The sequence below is a fragment of the Staurois parvus genome, unplaced genomic scaffold (assembly GCF_062004578.1).
Source record: "Staurois parvus isolate SC_StPar_1 unplaced genomic scaffold, SC_StPar_1.0 ptg000696l, whole genome shotgun sequence".
Taxonomy (NCBI): Eukaryota; Metazoa; Chordata; class Amphibia; order Anura; family Ranidae; genus Staurois; species Staurois parvus.
Genome location: NW_028318492.1, coordinates 6,309,939 through 6,327,890, shown reverse-complemented (window position 1 = coordinate 6,327,890; position 17,952 = coordinate 6,309,939). Strand labels below are relative to the sequence as shown.

General features: G+C 37.0%; 1 protein-coding gene across 1 annotated transcript in view; it reads right to left on the bottom strand.

Annotated features, from left to right (window-relative positions):
- Positions 1 to 1,511: 1,511 nt before the first annotated feature.
- Positions 1,512 to 17,952, bottom strand: part of CFAP47 (cilia and flagella associated protein 47) — a 772,366-nt gene continuing 755,925 nt past the window's right edge. The window contains exon 65 of the mRNA XM_089653003.1: positions 1,512 to 1,807. Coding sequence (XP_089509129.1) covers positions 1,598 to 1,807 — 210 coding nt within the window. The 3' untranslated portion in view covers positions 1,512 to 1,597. The remainder of the gene's footprint in view (positions 1,808 to 17,952) is intronic.

The following is a 17,952-nucleotide window of genomic DNA, read 5'->3' as shown; positions in this document are numbered from 1 at the left end:
TCCCCATGTTGATGACAACTGCGGGAAGGGGGCTTCATTAGCATCCGGGAACCCCGTGAATCAGTTTTACCCTTACCCATTGTCTAAAGGGTTAAATTAACAGTTAACAGTTTTTGACAAGTCCTTTAATTAAAAAAAGCCAAAAAAACAGTTCTATCAATGTAATCTAACATCAGTCATGGCATTCAGTGTTGTCACGATGACACCGACTCGCCAAAATACAAAAAAAACAATGCCCGCCAACCCATCCGCACTCGCCGAGCACTTGCCGCAATCTGACATTTGCCAGATGTAAACAATTGTCATGATGTCACCGTTAGCTCCGCCCAATTGTGCTGTAATTGGACAAAGCATTGCACCTGACCTGTGGTTCAATTGAAAACAGCACAGCAGTGAGGTTCTGATCATATGGCCACATCATTCATTCACAGTGCCCTGTGAATAAATAGGCTACAAGTACCGTCAGCCATTGTGGCTGATGGCTTGTAGTTCTCAATGAACTATGAGGGCGCTGATGAGCACATTGATCTTCCTGCTGTCTGCCCATTCCTGAGGTACAGGCAGACAGCCAGATATTTTCTGGTTTAGCTAACTTGTAATTGATAGTGAGAGCATTGTGTGTCTGCATGCTAGTCTGCTTATGCAGTATGTCTACTGACTTGAGGTGTCAGAAGCAAGTTTGCCCACAAGCCTGTAATTTGCGGGTGGTAGTAGCTTAGATTTTAGTGTGTGGGTGTTGTTCACTTGTAACCTGTGTCCAGATCGTGGAACCTGAGGTTCTCACAATAATGTGCAACTGTTATGGTCAATTTCCACAAACCATTGATGGAAGGCAATACTTTGTGCATCAGATCGGCTCCCCTTGTCTCTGTACCCTATGTACCCCTGTTTATGACAAGCAACCCATGCACCTTCTCATTGTCTTACATCCTGAAGGCAGTTTTGAAGGGCTTCATGTCTGAAGTCAGCCTCTTACCTTTCTGACATTTTGATTTTCCTAATCTTCTGAACAGAGAAGTAGAAAACTGCAGCGGTTTACAATCTTCAGATAAAGGTGCACATGTTTTATACAATTATGCTTTGGTTTTTGAACATTTTATTAAATGCATTTTCCTTGGAATTACACTGAATCTTTTTTTATTTTTAAAGTACAAAAAACATACTGAGCAAAATAGTGTTGTGTATATAACTAATGCAGCCATTAAACTGCCAAGTGCACTGACCCACAACAACCAATCAGAATCCATCTTGCACTGATTTGACTACATCAAAGAAAAATGTGGCTGGATGCTATGGCTTACTGCACTCTGTACATCAATAATATTATTTGTTTTATTTACTGCACTCAGAACATTGTCAGAGTGTGATTACTTTCTGCAGCTTTCCGACCTTGATAAACCAGTACATTTTTGTTTTTTAACAAAATGAGAGATCTTATGACTGTATTTACTGTGTATGTCCAACTCCAAAACTGTGTATAAATTCCAAATACAAAAAAAAAACATTTAGGCTTTACATTGCAAAATATATTTATTACTGCAAATGTTAGCACAAAGAAATGTATAAAAGAAAGCATGTCCATTATTTTCAAATGCTTTTACTTTGTTCCTAATATCAAAGAAGACTTTTTAACGGGGGAAGACACAGCTGTTGTCGTCAGTTTTAGGTTTTCACGTAGGAAATTACGTTTTTGGGTTGATGTTGGTTGCTTGATACCCAGGGAACATATTCTGGAGGAAACATTTGTAGGTGGAGTGGTCTTTGGGGCAACTCCCTTGATTTCATAAGTCCATTCCATTGTCTGAGTCTGGAAAAATAAACAGGCAGTTGAAAAATGAATACTTCATATATTAAACACTAAAAATATTTTCCAGTGTCTAAAAATGACCAAATTAACACCTTTCTTAGTTTATAGAAAAAGTAGATGATTCTAAAGCTGTATACATTGTACAGTGAACTAATCCCTTCATACTACTGCATAAACAGCAACCACAAAGAGGAACATCCAAGTTTATATAAACTTACACCAATAAGGACAGTTCCATTTGTGAGTTTTTCCCTCTGGTATTAGGCTTTGACTTTCTGAATGAATGACTAAGACTGGCCTAATTTAGCCACTGAAGCAATAGACTTGCTTCACATCTAGCAAGCTAGCATTACATTTTGTCATTAGAAGATTTAGAGGGTAAGAACCAAAATAACAGAGAAAAAATAGGTCAGCTTGACATGTTAAACCTGCTCAAATGTACAGCAAGCCATTTTCTAAGTAAGAGATATAAATATTATTACTACCATAAAAGAAAACATTTAACATTTTAAGTCAACCTGTGCTCCATTTTAAACCTAATAAATTGACTTCATAGCTAAGCTTCGCTAGTTTCTCTGCTGTGTCAAAACAAGAGTGTCCTTTAAGCAGCCTATTTGGAGCAGCAGTTTACAGGGCTTAGCCATGAAGTCAGCACAGAAACAAAGCAAAACTAAATCAGCTATTTTTTTTTCTCTAATAAAGGTTACAATAGGCAACTTTTAGTCTTCATGCATACTGGACTTTTTTTCTACAACCAGCAAACTCCCCAGCATGTTATCCTATGTGTCCATGCGCACATAGACTGTAATCAGTGTTTTTGGCAGGGGCGTTTTTTTGGCTGGAAAAAAAACGAGAACTAGTGGGTTTCTAGAGGAGTTTTTTAGCTGCAAAAACATTCTAATGCTCCAAACTGCGGTACATCACTGCAAACCGGCATTTTTGGACTTTTTTTGAGCAAAAAAAGTTTTTTCTTTTGGTCTAAAAAAAAAGCTAAAAAAACACAATTGCGAAAAAATGTGAAAAAAACCCGGCAAACGCCACTAAACGCGAATGCAAAGATGCTACAAAACTCTGAATGTGACTTTACACAGCTAACGTTACCAGCGTTATTAAAATGTCCAGTGTGCATGGAACCTTAGTGTCTGCACCAAGGCAGGACTAGTAACTGTTTAATATGAATCAGAGGTTCATTTTATGCAGATCTGTGTGAGAAGCCACAAATGCAAGCTTCTATTCTCTAGCTTCCTGGCTGCATAATATAACTAAGTTACATTATTTTCTCAGAACTACATACATCTCAGCAGTCAGAGAACTGCAGTTTAGGAATTGGTGCACACACATTATTTTCCTTCATAAAAATTCCCCTCAACACCCAGGGTTATAATCCCTTTTTTTCCATGTCTTTACCTACAAAGACAACTAAATGTAGGCAGCAGTATCACAGTATCAGATACAGTCCTCTAGGTTGGTTTTGAACACTGCCGAAACAACTGCATGTTTGAGAATAGTTGAAGAACTTTTATTACATATTTAATCATGATAAAAAATATATACAATTTGTAGTACTTAAAGCAGGAATCCTTAACATGAAAGTATAATTCATTAAAAAAGTGCTCATGTCCTATTTGCATAGGGCTTGTAATACATATTAATGCATTAGTTCACAAACAGCATGAAAAGTGTCCACCATTAAAATAACTCTATATGTCAGTAAGGTTTCTGGATCAGCAAGACCCTTTCTGCTCTGGCTTGAGAAATTCTGGCTTGAGAAAGGGTCATACTGGATCCAAAACTTCATCAAGACCTCTATGCGGATCTTGAATATTTTATGCAGTGATGTTGTCCTGGCTCTATATCTGTGATTGCATGTCCTGTTTGCTGTTATTTCACTTAACTCCTGAGTAAATGTGGTGCAAACATCACAATGGTCAAAATATTTAAAGCATTAAACAAAAGCTGATATAGTTCCTCCTACTGACTCATACTTGTCACTGACTCCAGTGATGGTATACACTTATACCTTTGCTTTGTGCTTGGCTCAATAAACCTCAGAAGAACTGATGGGTCATTTCAATTGGCCCATGAAAGTAAGACATGGTCACATGTCTATACAATCTGTAATAAATCTTGATTTACAGTTGTGCTCAAAAGTTTACATATCCTGGCAGAAATTGTGACATTTTGGCATTGATATTGAAAATATGACTGATCATGCCAAAAAATGCTCTTTTATTGAAGGATGATGATCATATGAAGTCATTTCTTATCAGATAGTTTTCTTTTTAAATCATAATGATAACAGAAATCACCCAAATGGCCCTGATCAAAAGTTTACATACCCTGGAATGTTTGGCCTTGGTACAGACACACAAGGTGACACACACGGGTTAAAATGCCAATTAGAGGTTAATGTCCCACATGTGTGGCTTTTTAAATTGCAATTAGTGTCAGTGTATAAATAGTCAATGAGTTTGTTAGCTCTTACGTGGAAGCACTGACTAGGCTAGATACTGAGCCATGGGGATCAGAAAAGAACTGTCAAAACTGCGTAACAAGGTAATGGAGCTTTATAAAGATGGAAACGAACATAAAAAGATGTCCAAAGCCTTGAATATGCCAGTCAGTACTGTTGAATCAACTATTAAGAAGTGGAAAGTTTGGGGATCTCTTGATACCAAGCCAAGGTCAGGTAGACCAAGAAAGATTGCAGCCACATTGCCTGTGTACTGTGTTCATCAAGATACCCATCCAAGAGGTTTTTAAAACTCAATGCTTCCTGCTGACACCACCAATTGTGGAAGTAAGTTCCACATACTTACCGTCCTGACAGTGAGAAATCCCCTACACAGTTTAACCTCCCTGCAGGTATTCCCGAGGGTAGCACCACAAGCGGTAACCTCGACCTACACTCGGGAATACCCTGTAGCGATGCTCTGAGGTCTCTTCTTCACTTACCTACTCCTGTGCTCCCGCAATGTCCCCCCTGCAGTGTCCCCGGCAATGTCCTCTGGCCTATGATGGCATCTGTCTTCTGGGTTCCGTTCCCTGCGACGTCATGATGTACGGGGACGGAACAGTGGGAAATTTAAAAATGTCAAAAAGTGACATTCACTAAATACACTAAAATTACATAGTAAAACATTACTGTATCAAACCATTTCACATACATTTTGTCCCGAGTGCTTTGTCCTGTGCTCTGCCTGCAATTTTACTGTTCTTTCTGCCTGAAAACTGAGAAATGTCCATGGCGTCCAAAAAGCGTCCCTTTAGGTCAAAAGCGGTTTTAGACCAGCTAGAGAACAGCGATAGTAAATTAGAACCACTTGCAGAATTGAGTGATAATGATTCATGGGGAAATTCGTCATCAGACACTGAAAACGATCTTGCGACTTTGCTCAGTGATGTGCGAACTTGGCGCTCTATTTCAAATTTCAGTGTTTTTGGTTTTATTATATTATTGAATTAAATTTATTATTATTATTATTATTATTATATTATTATTTTTTATGATTATTTATTAAATTATAATTTATGATTTCGTGTTTCAAATTTTAACATACCCGGGATGTTTATTAGACTCTTGTTCGGACAGATTTCAGTGAGTTATTCCTAAAAATTACAGGCCTACAATAAAAAAATGACATATTTCCATGCAAAAAAATGTACCGCTTTGAGCACAGAAATACTGACATAATCAGACAGCTAGGGAGGCTACAGTCTTCTCTAATTTCATCAGCTGTCCGCGTGTCGTCTTACACTCCCTGAGACTGAATGGTTTATTCCCTATGCTAGAATCACCATTAAGATACTTGTATATTGCAATCATATCCCCTTTCAAGTGTCTCTGCTCCAGGGGGAATAAGTTTAATGTTTGTATTTGTTCCTCATAACTGAGGTCCTCCAGCCCTCTTATTAACTTTGTTGCCCTTCTCTAGACTCTCTCCAGTTCCCACACCTCCCTTCTGAGGATTGGTCACCAGAACAGGATGGCATATTCCAGATGTGGCCAAACCAGAGTTTTTTAAAGTGGTAGGATTATAGTTTTATCTCTTGAGTAAATTGCCCTTTTAATGCACGCTAATATTTTGCTAGCTTTGCTTGTTGCAGCTTGGCGTTGTATGTCATTCCTGAGCCTATCATCTACTAGGACCCGTAGATCTTTTTCCATCCTGGATTCCCCCAGAGGTTCTCCCTCTTGCGAGTAATTTGCATTCATATTTTTAGCCCCCAAGTGCATTACTTTACATTTTTCAACATTAAACCTTATTTGCTATGTAGTTGCCTACCTCATTATTTTAATGAGGTCTTCTTGTAAAGTTTCTACTGTATATCATGTTGTGAAATAATTGCCCTACTTAGCCTTGTATTGTTAGCGAACACTGAGATTGAGCTATTTATATCAACCCCTATATCATTTATGAAAAAATTAACCAGAATTGGTCCCAGGATAGAGCCTTGTGGTACCCCACTTACCACTTCAGTCCAGTCTAAGTACTCACTATTTATCACCACCCATTGGATGCACCCTTGTAACCAGTTTTTTTATCCATGAAAAAACCCTGTGGTCCATGCCTATAGATCTCAGTTTGTAAATTAAGTGTTTATATGGAACTGTATTGAATGCTTTTGCAAGATCCAGATACACCACATCCACTGCCCTTCCTTTATCTAGATGGCAGTTAATTTCCTTGTAGAATGCTAAGAGATTGGTTTGGCAAGAATGACCTTTCGTAAATCCATGATGATTACTGGTAATTATACTTTTTTCTTCGGCACATTCTTGGATATAGTCCCTTATTATCCCCTCAATTAGTTTACATACTATTGGGTTATGCTCACTGTGAATATGACTCATTAACCTCTGCAAAATATCTATGTTGATATCTGGTGTGCAGAAAAATTTAACCCTGTTAGTACTCATATACCTCTTCATATAAATATAATAATCTTTAGCCTGTATTACATTTTAACATTCAATTTTCTATGTTTTATAAGTTAACCACTTAGCATTTGGTCTTATGAAAAGGTAGTAAAATGTCAACCTTTTGTAAATCCATAATGATTACTCCTAATTATACTGTTTTCTTCAGCAAATTCTTGGATATAGTCCCTGATTATCCCTTTATTTAGTTTACATACTATTGATGTTAGACTGACTGGTCTGTAGTATTTGTTTCTGCCCTTTTTTGAATATTGGTCCTTCACTAATCAGCTCGTACCATTCCTGTCAGTATGCTGTCCATAAAGATTAGGTATAGTGGTCTGGCTATAACCTGACAGACTTCATTGAGGACTCTCGGGTGTAAGCCATACTATCCTGGTGATTTATTTGTGTTGAGATGTTCTAGTCTTTTTCAGACGCTATCTTCTGTTAGCCACAAGGGTACATTCTGTGATGCATTACTAATGATGCTGATGGTTACTATACCCTTCTTTTTCCTTAGTAAAAACCGAGGAGAAGAATGTATTTAGTACAGTTGCCTTCTCCTTATCATTTGTAACCAACTTCCCTTCATCATCCTTTAGGGGGCCAATATGTTCTGACCTCCCTTTTTTTTCACTATTAATGTATTTAAAACATTTCTTAGGATTCGTTTTACTCTCCTCTACTATGTGTCCTTCGGAGTCTATTTTATCCACCCTGATTGCTTTCTTACCCTTTTTATTGCATTCCTTGTAGTGTTGGAATGCTGACAATGACCCCTCTGCCTTATATTCCATAAAGGCCATTTTTTTCTATTTGATATGTCCTTTTACATTAAAGTTTAGCCACCCAGGTTTAACCTTCACTCTTTTATATTTACTGCCCATTGGAATACACTGGATAATACCTTTATTTAATATGATCCTAAAGTTTCCCCTATTTTTCCTTAGTGTTCAATGTTTCTAGGATTTGGTCCCATTTAATATCTTGTAGTATTGAGCATAGTTTTAAAAAGTTGGCTCTTTTGAAGTTTAGTGCTTTTGTACTACCCCCATGTCTCCTTTTTCTATGGTTTATGCTGAATGTAACTATCATGTGATTGCTGGTTCCCAAGTTGTCCTGCATTTCCACATCTGTGACCAGATCTGTGTTATTTGTAATTAATAGATCTAGCAATTAATTCTTTATAGTTGGGTAATCCACCAACTGGCTCATGAAGGTGTCCTATAAGACATTTAAGAAGTTATGAGCCTTGTACGAGTGAGCTGTTTCTTCCATCCAGACAATATTTGGATAGTTGAAGTCCCCCATTGTGACAACTTTGCCTTGCCTCGCTGTCATTTCTAACTGTAATAGGAGAGCCAACTCCTCCTCATCCTTCACGTTAGGATATATCTTCCAAACTACATTTTTTATATGGTTAATTGCTTTATTTATCTAGTTTATTTTTGTGTATTCAGATGTTAAGAATGAAGATGTTAATAAATATAATATAGACTCTATGAAGGAAAGTGAGCGTGTATCCTGCATTTCCCATTTTAAATACAGTAGTAATGAGGGCAGAGGAGAATAGACCTAAAGGCCACGAAAAATAAAATTGTAATATAATCAAGTAATATAATGTTAATGATTTCTACTTTTGGTCTATTAAGTTTGCAAAGTATTATCGTTATGATAATTTCTGTAATAGAAAATTTAAGTGTTATAGTGAACTGTAGCACATAACTTTGTTCTACAAAGCATCCATGTCTGTTTTTTTTACAAGCTAACCCCTTATACATGCATCTATAAGTACTTATCATAGTAAAAGGCCACAATATTAAATTCCAATGTGGTTATTAAAGGAAATGTTAGTTCACCATGCCAATCCTTATCAAGAGAAATATCAATCCTTTCATTGCCATTATTATATAAGCATATTTCAATCAACAACATCTGACATGAGTTTGCTCACATGTAATATTTATTGTAGTTTCTTCACATATATTATTTATTGTAGTTTCTGAGCTTCAGGTTCCCGAGAGCATTTCTAATCATAGTATTATGTAAGGCATGTGAAATGGTTTCTGATGGAAAACATATTGCTGGAATTTTGTCAAATATTAAAGGGAATTTTTACGTCACCTGTACAATCAGAGTTGCCACCCTGTCAACAGTAACTATGATTATCATTTCACGTTTATCTGTCTCCTGTCAAAGAACTGCAGGCAATAGCAACAACATATTTGTTGAAAAAAGTTTTATTATAGCTGTGCTAAATACAATTATGCATTATTACCTTTGGCTGTGTTTTTCTTCTGTAGGAAGAAGAGGACATATTTAGAAGGAACCAGCCGAGATTCGAACTGTGTGAGGGCAGGCTGATTGTACCAGGTTGATCGATCCCTCAACTTGGTTACAACCAGCCTGCCGAATTTACTTGAGATTATTGCTAGTTGCTAGTCACTAGCAATAATCACTGTCCTCCCAGCAGGGACAGCTTCCCCCGGCCACCCCCACTGGGAGAAGACAATTGCTTAGTAGGAGGGAGTCAGCACTGTCTGTGTTGATGGGGGAATCGTGCAGATTTCTTTCCTGCAACTAAGGGTTTGTTTCAGGGCTTATGCACACAGTCTTGAAATGTACACAGGATCTTTCTGGCAGAAAAACTGTTCTGAATGACTACAGGTCAAGGTCATTATGTGCTTGCACTACTGCCTACAGACACATACACTTTTGTCACTAGGTAGCTGCCCTGAATGAGTCCTTCACTAAGCAATGGCACAGATGCAGAATGTTCTCAACCTTCATTCATTTAAATGAAGGCCATGATCATTCTGCAGCTATACCACTGCCAATGAATGACTTCATTCGACTAATTCAGAGTCAGGGGGTAAATGTAAACATAAAAATGTGAGACTAGGCAGCGGTGCATACGACCACAGTGCTAGACTGCAATCTCCACTATTTGTCCTCATGCACACTGGACATTTTTACAGCTGCTGTTTTTGGCTTTTGAAGTTTTTTTCTATAGCCAGTAAACTCCCCAGCATGTTATCTTATGTGTCCATGCACACAGACTGTAATCAATGTTTTTTGGCAGGGGCATTTTTTGGCTGGAAAAAAAAACAGAACTGGTGGGTTTCTAGAGGACTTGTTTAGCTGTAAAAACACTCTAACACTGAAAAACACAACAAAACCTGGTAAAACGCAGTAAATCATGGCAAACCAGCGTTTTTGTGCTTTTTTTACCAACAAAATTTTTTTTCTTGTAAATAAACTCTCAAAAATGCAAACACGAAAAAACGTTGCAAAACGCTAATACAAAAATGCTAAAAAACGCTGAAAAACTCATGTTTTTAACTTGACTTTACACAGCTAATGTTACCAGCATTATTAAAACACCCAGCGTGCATGTAGCCTTCAAGATTTCTAAGCTGAACCAATAGAGTAGGTTCAACTCACCAATCATCAAGGCAGTGTCCAGTAATTTGTTATGCATGTAAACATTTGCACTTTCATTTACGTGTGTACTGCATAAAGTGCATTTCAAATTGGACAATGGATTTTTCTATTTTAGGTTTACGCATCTCAGCACTACGGGACAGTACTGACCATAACTCAACTCTATGCAAGGGCCTACAATACTGCTGTGTTCAGATCCATATAAAACTGTGCACAGTACAGCCTTGAACACAGTGTTTACATGCCTGTGTGTATAAGACCTTACAAACGGAAAAGTTTTCTAACAAATGTATATCTAGAAAGATATCTACACAGAGAATGCCATGGAAAACATATTTATGAATAGGTTATGTAATTGAGTAGAGTATTAACCCTTAACCAGAATCACCAGAGTAAAGACAGCTATTGGACCAGTGGCAATGCAGATCCTAACTTTTTTTGCATTCCATCTTACTAAAGAGACAATAACTGCTCTTACAAGGAACTTTGGTGTTCAAAAGTTGTTATATTATATGAGATATTTGTGTGTATAGCAGGCATTGTTAAATAATGATATTATAGAGTCATAGTCCACATTTAGCACTGTGGAAATTTAGAAATGCATGAGTACGGAGCACAATCTCACCTTCTAGCCTCACAGTGAAAAAAAATAATTGGTGCGGTAATAAACAAATTTTCTAGGTTGGGTGTAATTATGCTGTAACTTGTATAACTTTAATAAAAGATAAAATATTCACATCTTTCTACTGCTCAGGCTGATACTGGCCATTACTGAGCTAATGCTTGATAATAGCAGTTTCACTTCAATCAAGCAATGTGCTGATTTAAATCTGTACAACAACACTAGTATTAATAGGAATTATTCCCAGAGGGTATCCTAATTGCTTTGTTAATTGAAGCTGAAGGTGAAACAGTTATCTTTTCTGGATGCTTGGAAATGTACCCAATGGGTTATGCTCACTGTGAATATGATTCATTAACCTCTGCAAAATATCTATGTTGATATCTGGTGTGCATAACAATTTAACCCTGCTAGTACTCATATACCTCTTCATATAAATATAATAATCTTTAGCCTGTATCACATTTTAACATTCAATTATCTATGTTTTATAAGCTAACCACTTAGCATTTGGTCTTATGAAAGGGAAGTAAAATGTACCACATAGCATATTATTTTAGTCAACACATTCATTTAAATGTATTCATTTGGGTATATTTTCTAAAGGAGTAAAAACTGTGCACTTTGTACAGTAAATGTTCATTTAGCTTAATGCATAAAGTAAGGCTTTTACCTTACTTATAGAAGCAATAATCATAGTTTGTGTTCTAATTTTTCAATTTGAACTTTGATTTAGCTTGTTATCTAAGGTATTTCTTTCTTTCCTTAGTAACTCAAATCTACTAAAGCCTTGCTCTGGGCTTGGAATTTCCCCACCGGACCACTGTTTCCGACGTAAAAAATAATTCTTTATACTAACCTTCATTGTTTTCACCTGGGTCTGATGATGTCACAAATTTTCTTCTCATGTGAACTTAAGGCAGGGAGCAGAACCTTGATATGCCACATTCACAGGAAGTGGGTTGAATGACACTGGGCATCATTAAATTAAATTAGTGAGTCTTTAGGGGACAGCTTTGGAGATCAGGTCAGTATTGCAGCTGGAGCTGCTTTTTTATTTTTAGAAGCTGCGGGGGATAGACTAATGTATTTTTTTACCCAAGGTAGATTTATTCTTTAAAGTGTTACTAAACCCACAACAGTAAAATCAGTCTGTACATGCAGTAAAGCATGCTTGTTATACTCCCTGTGGAACCTAAGGAGTTAATCCTCCACATTGTGTAAAAAGGATGTTTGATTCTGACTTCTCTGATCCTCCCCTTATTCTACTGTCCCCACTCCATCTGCTGATAGTACAGAGCTCTAGGAGTCACTCTGCACATGCTCAGTTTAGTGTATATTGCTAGAGAGTTTATTTTTTCTTTGGGAGGGTGTATGTGATCAGCACAGGGCCAATCAGCACTGTCCAGAGAGAGGGTCAGGGGTTATGCATCAGGACAGTGAGAGCAGAATGAAAACTCCTCCTACAAGCTTTAGGCCTAGTTCACGCCTAGGTGTGTTGCAATCCGCAGTGGAAGAAAATGTCCCTAACCCTTACAAAAATACAGTAGTTGAAAATGCATAGATGTGAACATGTCCCATAGTAAATTGACTGTTGTGCATTTCTGCAAAGTGCAAAAAAAGCACTAAAACATGCATAGGTGGGAAGCAAGTCTTAACCAGTGCTCAGATGGACACTGATAGAAGTCACAAGACTGCTATATACTGCTGATGAAAAAAGGTATTTAGCAGTTTATATTTACTAAAATAATTGCATTTCCATGTTCTGTGTACTGTGGGAGACCAGATATAGTGAATGCAGGGTCCTGGGTTTAGTAACACTTTAAGGCCTGGTTAACACTGATGTGATTTCTGATGTGTTCCAGAACACATGGAATCGCATGACAAGTAAAAGAACGTAAGTTTCAATGGAGGCTGATCACATATATGCAGTGTGAATTTGATACAAATTAAAAAAGGGTCCTGTGCGAGTTAAGTGGTGCAATTTGTAGCTCCATAGATTTGAATAGAAACTGCATGTTTTGGACCCAAGAGATTCCAGTACCCACTCGCACGGGATCTGCTCCTTGAAATCACACTGCAAAATGGATTCAAATCACACTAAATCAGTAAGGGCTAAATGCACTCTGCTGTTGGGCCCAAGGTACAAAAGTGATGGGAACACAAAGTAGTCCAAAGCATTCAAAGTGCTGCTGGACAAAAGAATACAAGTTAATGATCTGAAAATGCCATAATGTCCTTGTGCAATTTGAAATGCTGCGAAAAAAAGTGTACAGTCTCCTAGTCTTTGCTTTAGTATAGGGAGCAAGGCTGCTCACTGCTGCAACTCACTGCACCTGTATTTCCCCTTGATTAGTCCATCACTAAACAGCCTTGTTCACTGGGAACAAAGCAGGAAAGAAAACCTGTGCAGCTACTGCTTTTGTGAAAGTAGTGATAGATTGAACATCATCTTCATGTGACATTTTCAAGTTTAGAAAATGATTAAAATTAGGGCTACATTTTGGGCCAATGACTGACTGTTTCTTAAAGCAGTATTTTCAATTCACTAATAAGAAAAAGAAGTTTACACACACTGCGCAAGCAATTATTTCCACTTAACAACATCAATCTGCATTGCTGCATAGAGTTCTCCAATAAAGAGATGTAAAATAAAATCATTACAATGTCACACCTCATCCCCGCTATAAATAGAATCTGTCAAAAGGAATATCTCCTGTGCAAAATCAAGACAGCAATTGAAGATCCATATATTCAAATCTAGAGACCTAAGCTAAAGAGCACTTTAGATTCCTTAGATTCTTTGATCAAAACCTATTTACTCATGATTACTATGAGCAGAGCCAGATATTCTTTCCTGACTATATCTCTCTGTTATATTAACAACATTATTGCACAGCTTTCTATCCATTCATTTTAAACAGACATGTAAATTAAAAGAAGAAACAGAACCAACACAATGTCAGGCTTTATTTCTATAAAATATAACAAAGAATCCCATTAAGATTTCTAGTAGGGATTTTATCTACAGTTTCATATCTAAAAAAAATATTTCTTTCTCTCCTCCCTTCCTGTACACATTTTGATATATTATTGTAATATTTGCCTGAAATTATTTTTATGTGACTTTCACTCTGCTTTTACAGCAGAGGAGTCAGTATCTCTGCTGAACAATGAGTCCACTAATTATATGGATACGTTCAAGATCACAGGGTAGATGTAAAACCAGATATAATATATATGTGAACATACACCGTATCTCAAAATTGCTGTTAAAATCCCCACATTATTACCATGTCATATTAAAAAAGAACAGGATGTGCAAAAAAGGAACAATGAAAAAAGTACCAATATCTGCAAAATGTAGGCAAATGTAAATTTATATTAAAGAAAAATTAGTTATGTTAAGCTGCTGTCAGAAATGTATGAGCTGCATTCCATGGAAAAGATCAAGAGTAAAACTATTACTTTAGTCAGGAGTTTCTTTCTAAAATAGTATCTGTAAGACTCTCCTCCTTTTGATAAAGAAGATTATGAAATAGTTATTTCAATAGACAAGGCTGCTCAGTTTTTATGTTGACAGTACAAACTAAAAACGATGAAACAAAATTATTTTGCAAATACGTTGTTCAATGTCTCTTTCAGTTACAGCTTGTATTTCCATAAATAAAATGCAAATGTCTATTCCACAATCCCAGGGAAGCAATAAATATTGACAGCATGAATAATATTACCTTATACTTTGCATGTCTTTACATATCTCTAGGTGTTCAATGACTTATTATGACTATGACTTTACGTTTTGGATAACACTATGGGGGTTATTTACTAAAGCAGGAGAGGGCAAAATATGGTGCAGCTCTTCATAGAATCCAATCTGCTTCCAGGTTTTATTGCCAAAATATAATTGAACAAGCTGAATTTAGGAGCTGATTGGATACCATGTATAGCTGAACAAGATTTTGAGTGCAGCAGGTTTAATAAATCTCCTCCTTAATGTATAAGCAAGTATACTGTCAATAATTCCTATGTGCATTTTCTCATGCAGAAGACAGCCTAGAATTGGAAAAAAAGTATTTTTGCTTGAATATGATTGAATGTTTGAATCAGCAGAGCTTTACCTCATTCACTAACAGAAAGACATTTTACCCCTTACTATCCCCTTAGGCCACTGAATAAGATTATCAGTTCACAAAAAATACAATCATATACTATGAAAACTAAGAGCAGCAATAGTATGATACATGTTGAGGTGCTTTACTAGAGCCCATTGCATATTGTATCTTGACTTGAAGGGTTAACGCTCATTCACACTACCCACACAAGAACACTATCCTACTGTACAGGCTTCGAGAAGTGGTACCTTGTGTTTTTACCTATTTTTTAACTTCATTGAAATGTCAAAGTGACATTTAATTCACTACTATGCACTGCGGCTCAGCTGTGGTGCATATAAATGCAGGGCCAGACAGCAAACCGCGAGGCGTAAAAATGCAGACATGCTGCACTACTCAGCATCTGCTGTCTGGGTTCTAGTGTGAACAAGTGATCAAGTGCATATAGAAAACAATTGTTATCTGTGCACCCTTGCAGAGACCAGTGGTTTTCTAGTGCAGAAAAATCCCAGCCTTCACATAAGTGTGAAGAGCCCTTTTTCTTAAAAGCAGATGTCCGATATGGCAGTTTCCATTATTATTCTATGAGTTTTCTTTTCATGTCTACATATAGTAATGACTACTAAATATTAATACAGTAATTTGCAGGATGGTTTTCATTGATTCATTTGATTTTCTTATTATATTATTAATGTATAGTGATTATAATTGTGTGTATTTTCTACAATCATATGCTGATTTGTTTTATAGAATCAAGCTGCTCCTCAAAAAGCACTGCATACATCTATCAGTCTAGTAGTTATGTTCAAATCCCTTTTAGTTAGCCTTAACCATAACTTGAGCTTGTTAATAAGCAGAGCTCCAGTTCCTAATTGGAATGTAGTTCACTAAGTGGTGGCGCCGAAATGAAATGCATTTAAGTGTTGGCATTACTGATAAATGTTGTTGGTAGACAGCAGACCACTAAGGAATTTACTTAAGTAGTTCTTGGACCTTGTGATAAACTTATATCTTATAGTGCTAGCCTTGCTTACAAAGGTTTTCTTTATGCTATCACACTATTGTCATGGCCAAAAATATTGGCACACCTGCACTTCTGTCAAATAATGCACCACTTCACCCAGAAAACTGTTGCAATTACATATGTTTAGGCATTCTCATGTTTATTTCTTTTGTTTGTATTGGTATGACACAAAAAAGTGGAGAGACAAAAAGCCAAATCTGACATATTCCATGCAAAACCCCCAAAAATTGACTGCACAAAATGATTGGTACCTTCTCCAAATTGTAAGAAATAATTGCATTCCAAGTTTGTGATGCTCCTGTAATTTGTAATTAAACTCACTAGTATCAATTAACAGATCTTAATGTTCCTGTGTCCACTGTACGCAAAATTGTCAAGACGTTTACAGCTCATGGCACTGTAGCTAATCTCCCTGGACGTGGATGAAAGAGAAAAACTTGATCAAAGATTGGAACGAAGGATTGTTCAATTGGTGGATAAAAAAACCTCGATCAACTTCCAGACAAATTCAAGCTGACCTTCAGGCACAAGGTACAACTATGTCAGCTCGCACTATACGTCACAATCTGAATAAAAAGGGACGTAATGGTCCAACAGAACCCCACTGCTGACACAGAAACGTAAAAAAGCCAGATTGGAGTTTGCCAAAACTTACCTGAGAAAGCCAAAATGCTTTTGGGAGGATGTGCTATAGACCAACAAAACAAAATTACAGCTTTTTGGTAAAGCTCATCATTTTACTGTTTTCAGAAAAAAGCAATGAGGATTTTAACAAAAAGAATACATTCCCTGCAGTCAAACATTGTGAAGGTTCACTGATGTTTTGGGGTTGCTTTGCTGCTTCAGGCACTGGATGTTTGGATGGACTGTGTACATGGCATTATGAAATCTGAAGACTACCAAACAATTCTGGGGTGCAATGCAGGGCTCAGTGTCAGAAAGTTGGGTCTCCCTCAGAGGTCATGGGTCTTACAGTAGGACAATGGCCCAAAGCACACTTCAAAAAGCACCCAAAAATGGTGTAAGACAAAGCACTGAGCAATGAGTCCAGATCTCAATCCCATAGGGCATCTGTGGAGAGATCTCAAAACAGCAGTTGCGAAAAGGAACCCTTCAAATTTGAGAGACCTGGAGCAGTTGATGAAAGAAGAGTGGTCCAAACCAAAATTCCAGTAGAGAGGTGTAAGAAACTCATTGATGGTTACAGGAAGCAATTGATTTCAGTTATTTTTCCAAGGGGTGCTACCAAATAATAAATTGAGGGTGCCAATAATTTTGTCCAGTCCATTTTTTGGGGTTTGCCTGGAATGTTTCAGATCTGGCTTTTTGTTTCTTGGCTTTTTTGTGTCATGCCAATACAAACAAAAGAAAAAAAAAACATGAGAATGCCTAAACCTTTGTAATTGCAACAATTTTCTGGGTGAAGTGGTGCTTTATCTGACAGAAAGGGGTGCCAATGTTTTTAGCCATGACTGTATATTTAGTGCACAGTGAGGTGGAGTTTAGCTTAATTATTGTTGCAACAGCTAATGGGACAAGCATGAACCTAAAGAGGGCAACTGATATGTGTCCAGAGCTTATTTTCATTCTGATGCTTTTAAAATCAAATGTGGACTACCGTGCCCAAGAGCATTAATGTTGTATTCTCTGTTCTTTGTTTCCCTACTGGGTTGAGCTTTTCAATATTATTAATTAATAATATGGGTTCTGCACATGGATTACATCCAGTGCCTGGGTATTCAAATTCAAATCAACTATTAGGACATTCCTAAGTAATAAAGGTTATGAAATGGACACATGCATGGTCATATTTTGCAAGAGACTTTTTCATATTATATTACCTAATCTGTTCTCTGTTTTTGGATTGGCAGCATAGCTAAATTTGTAGGTGATAGCACCCGAACCCCTATACATCTCAAAATAAACATCACTGAGGCACCAAGATCCCCAATGATCTTTTCCTTTACTCAGCTGATGTGTATAAATGGTCCATTCACCTTAAAGGTTTGTTCTCTA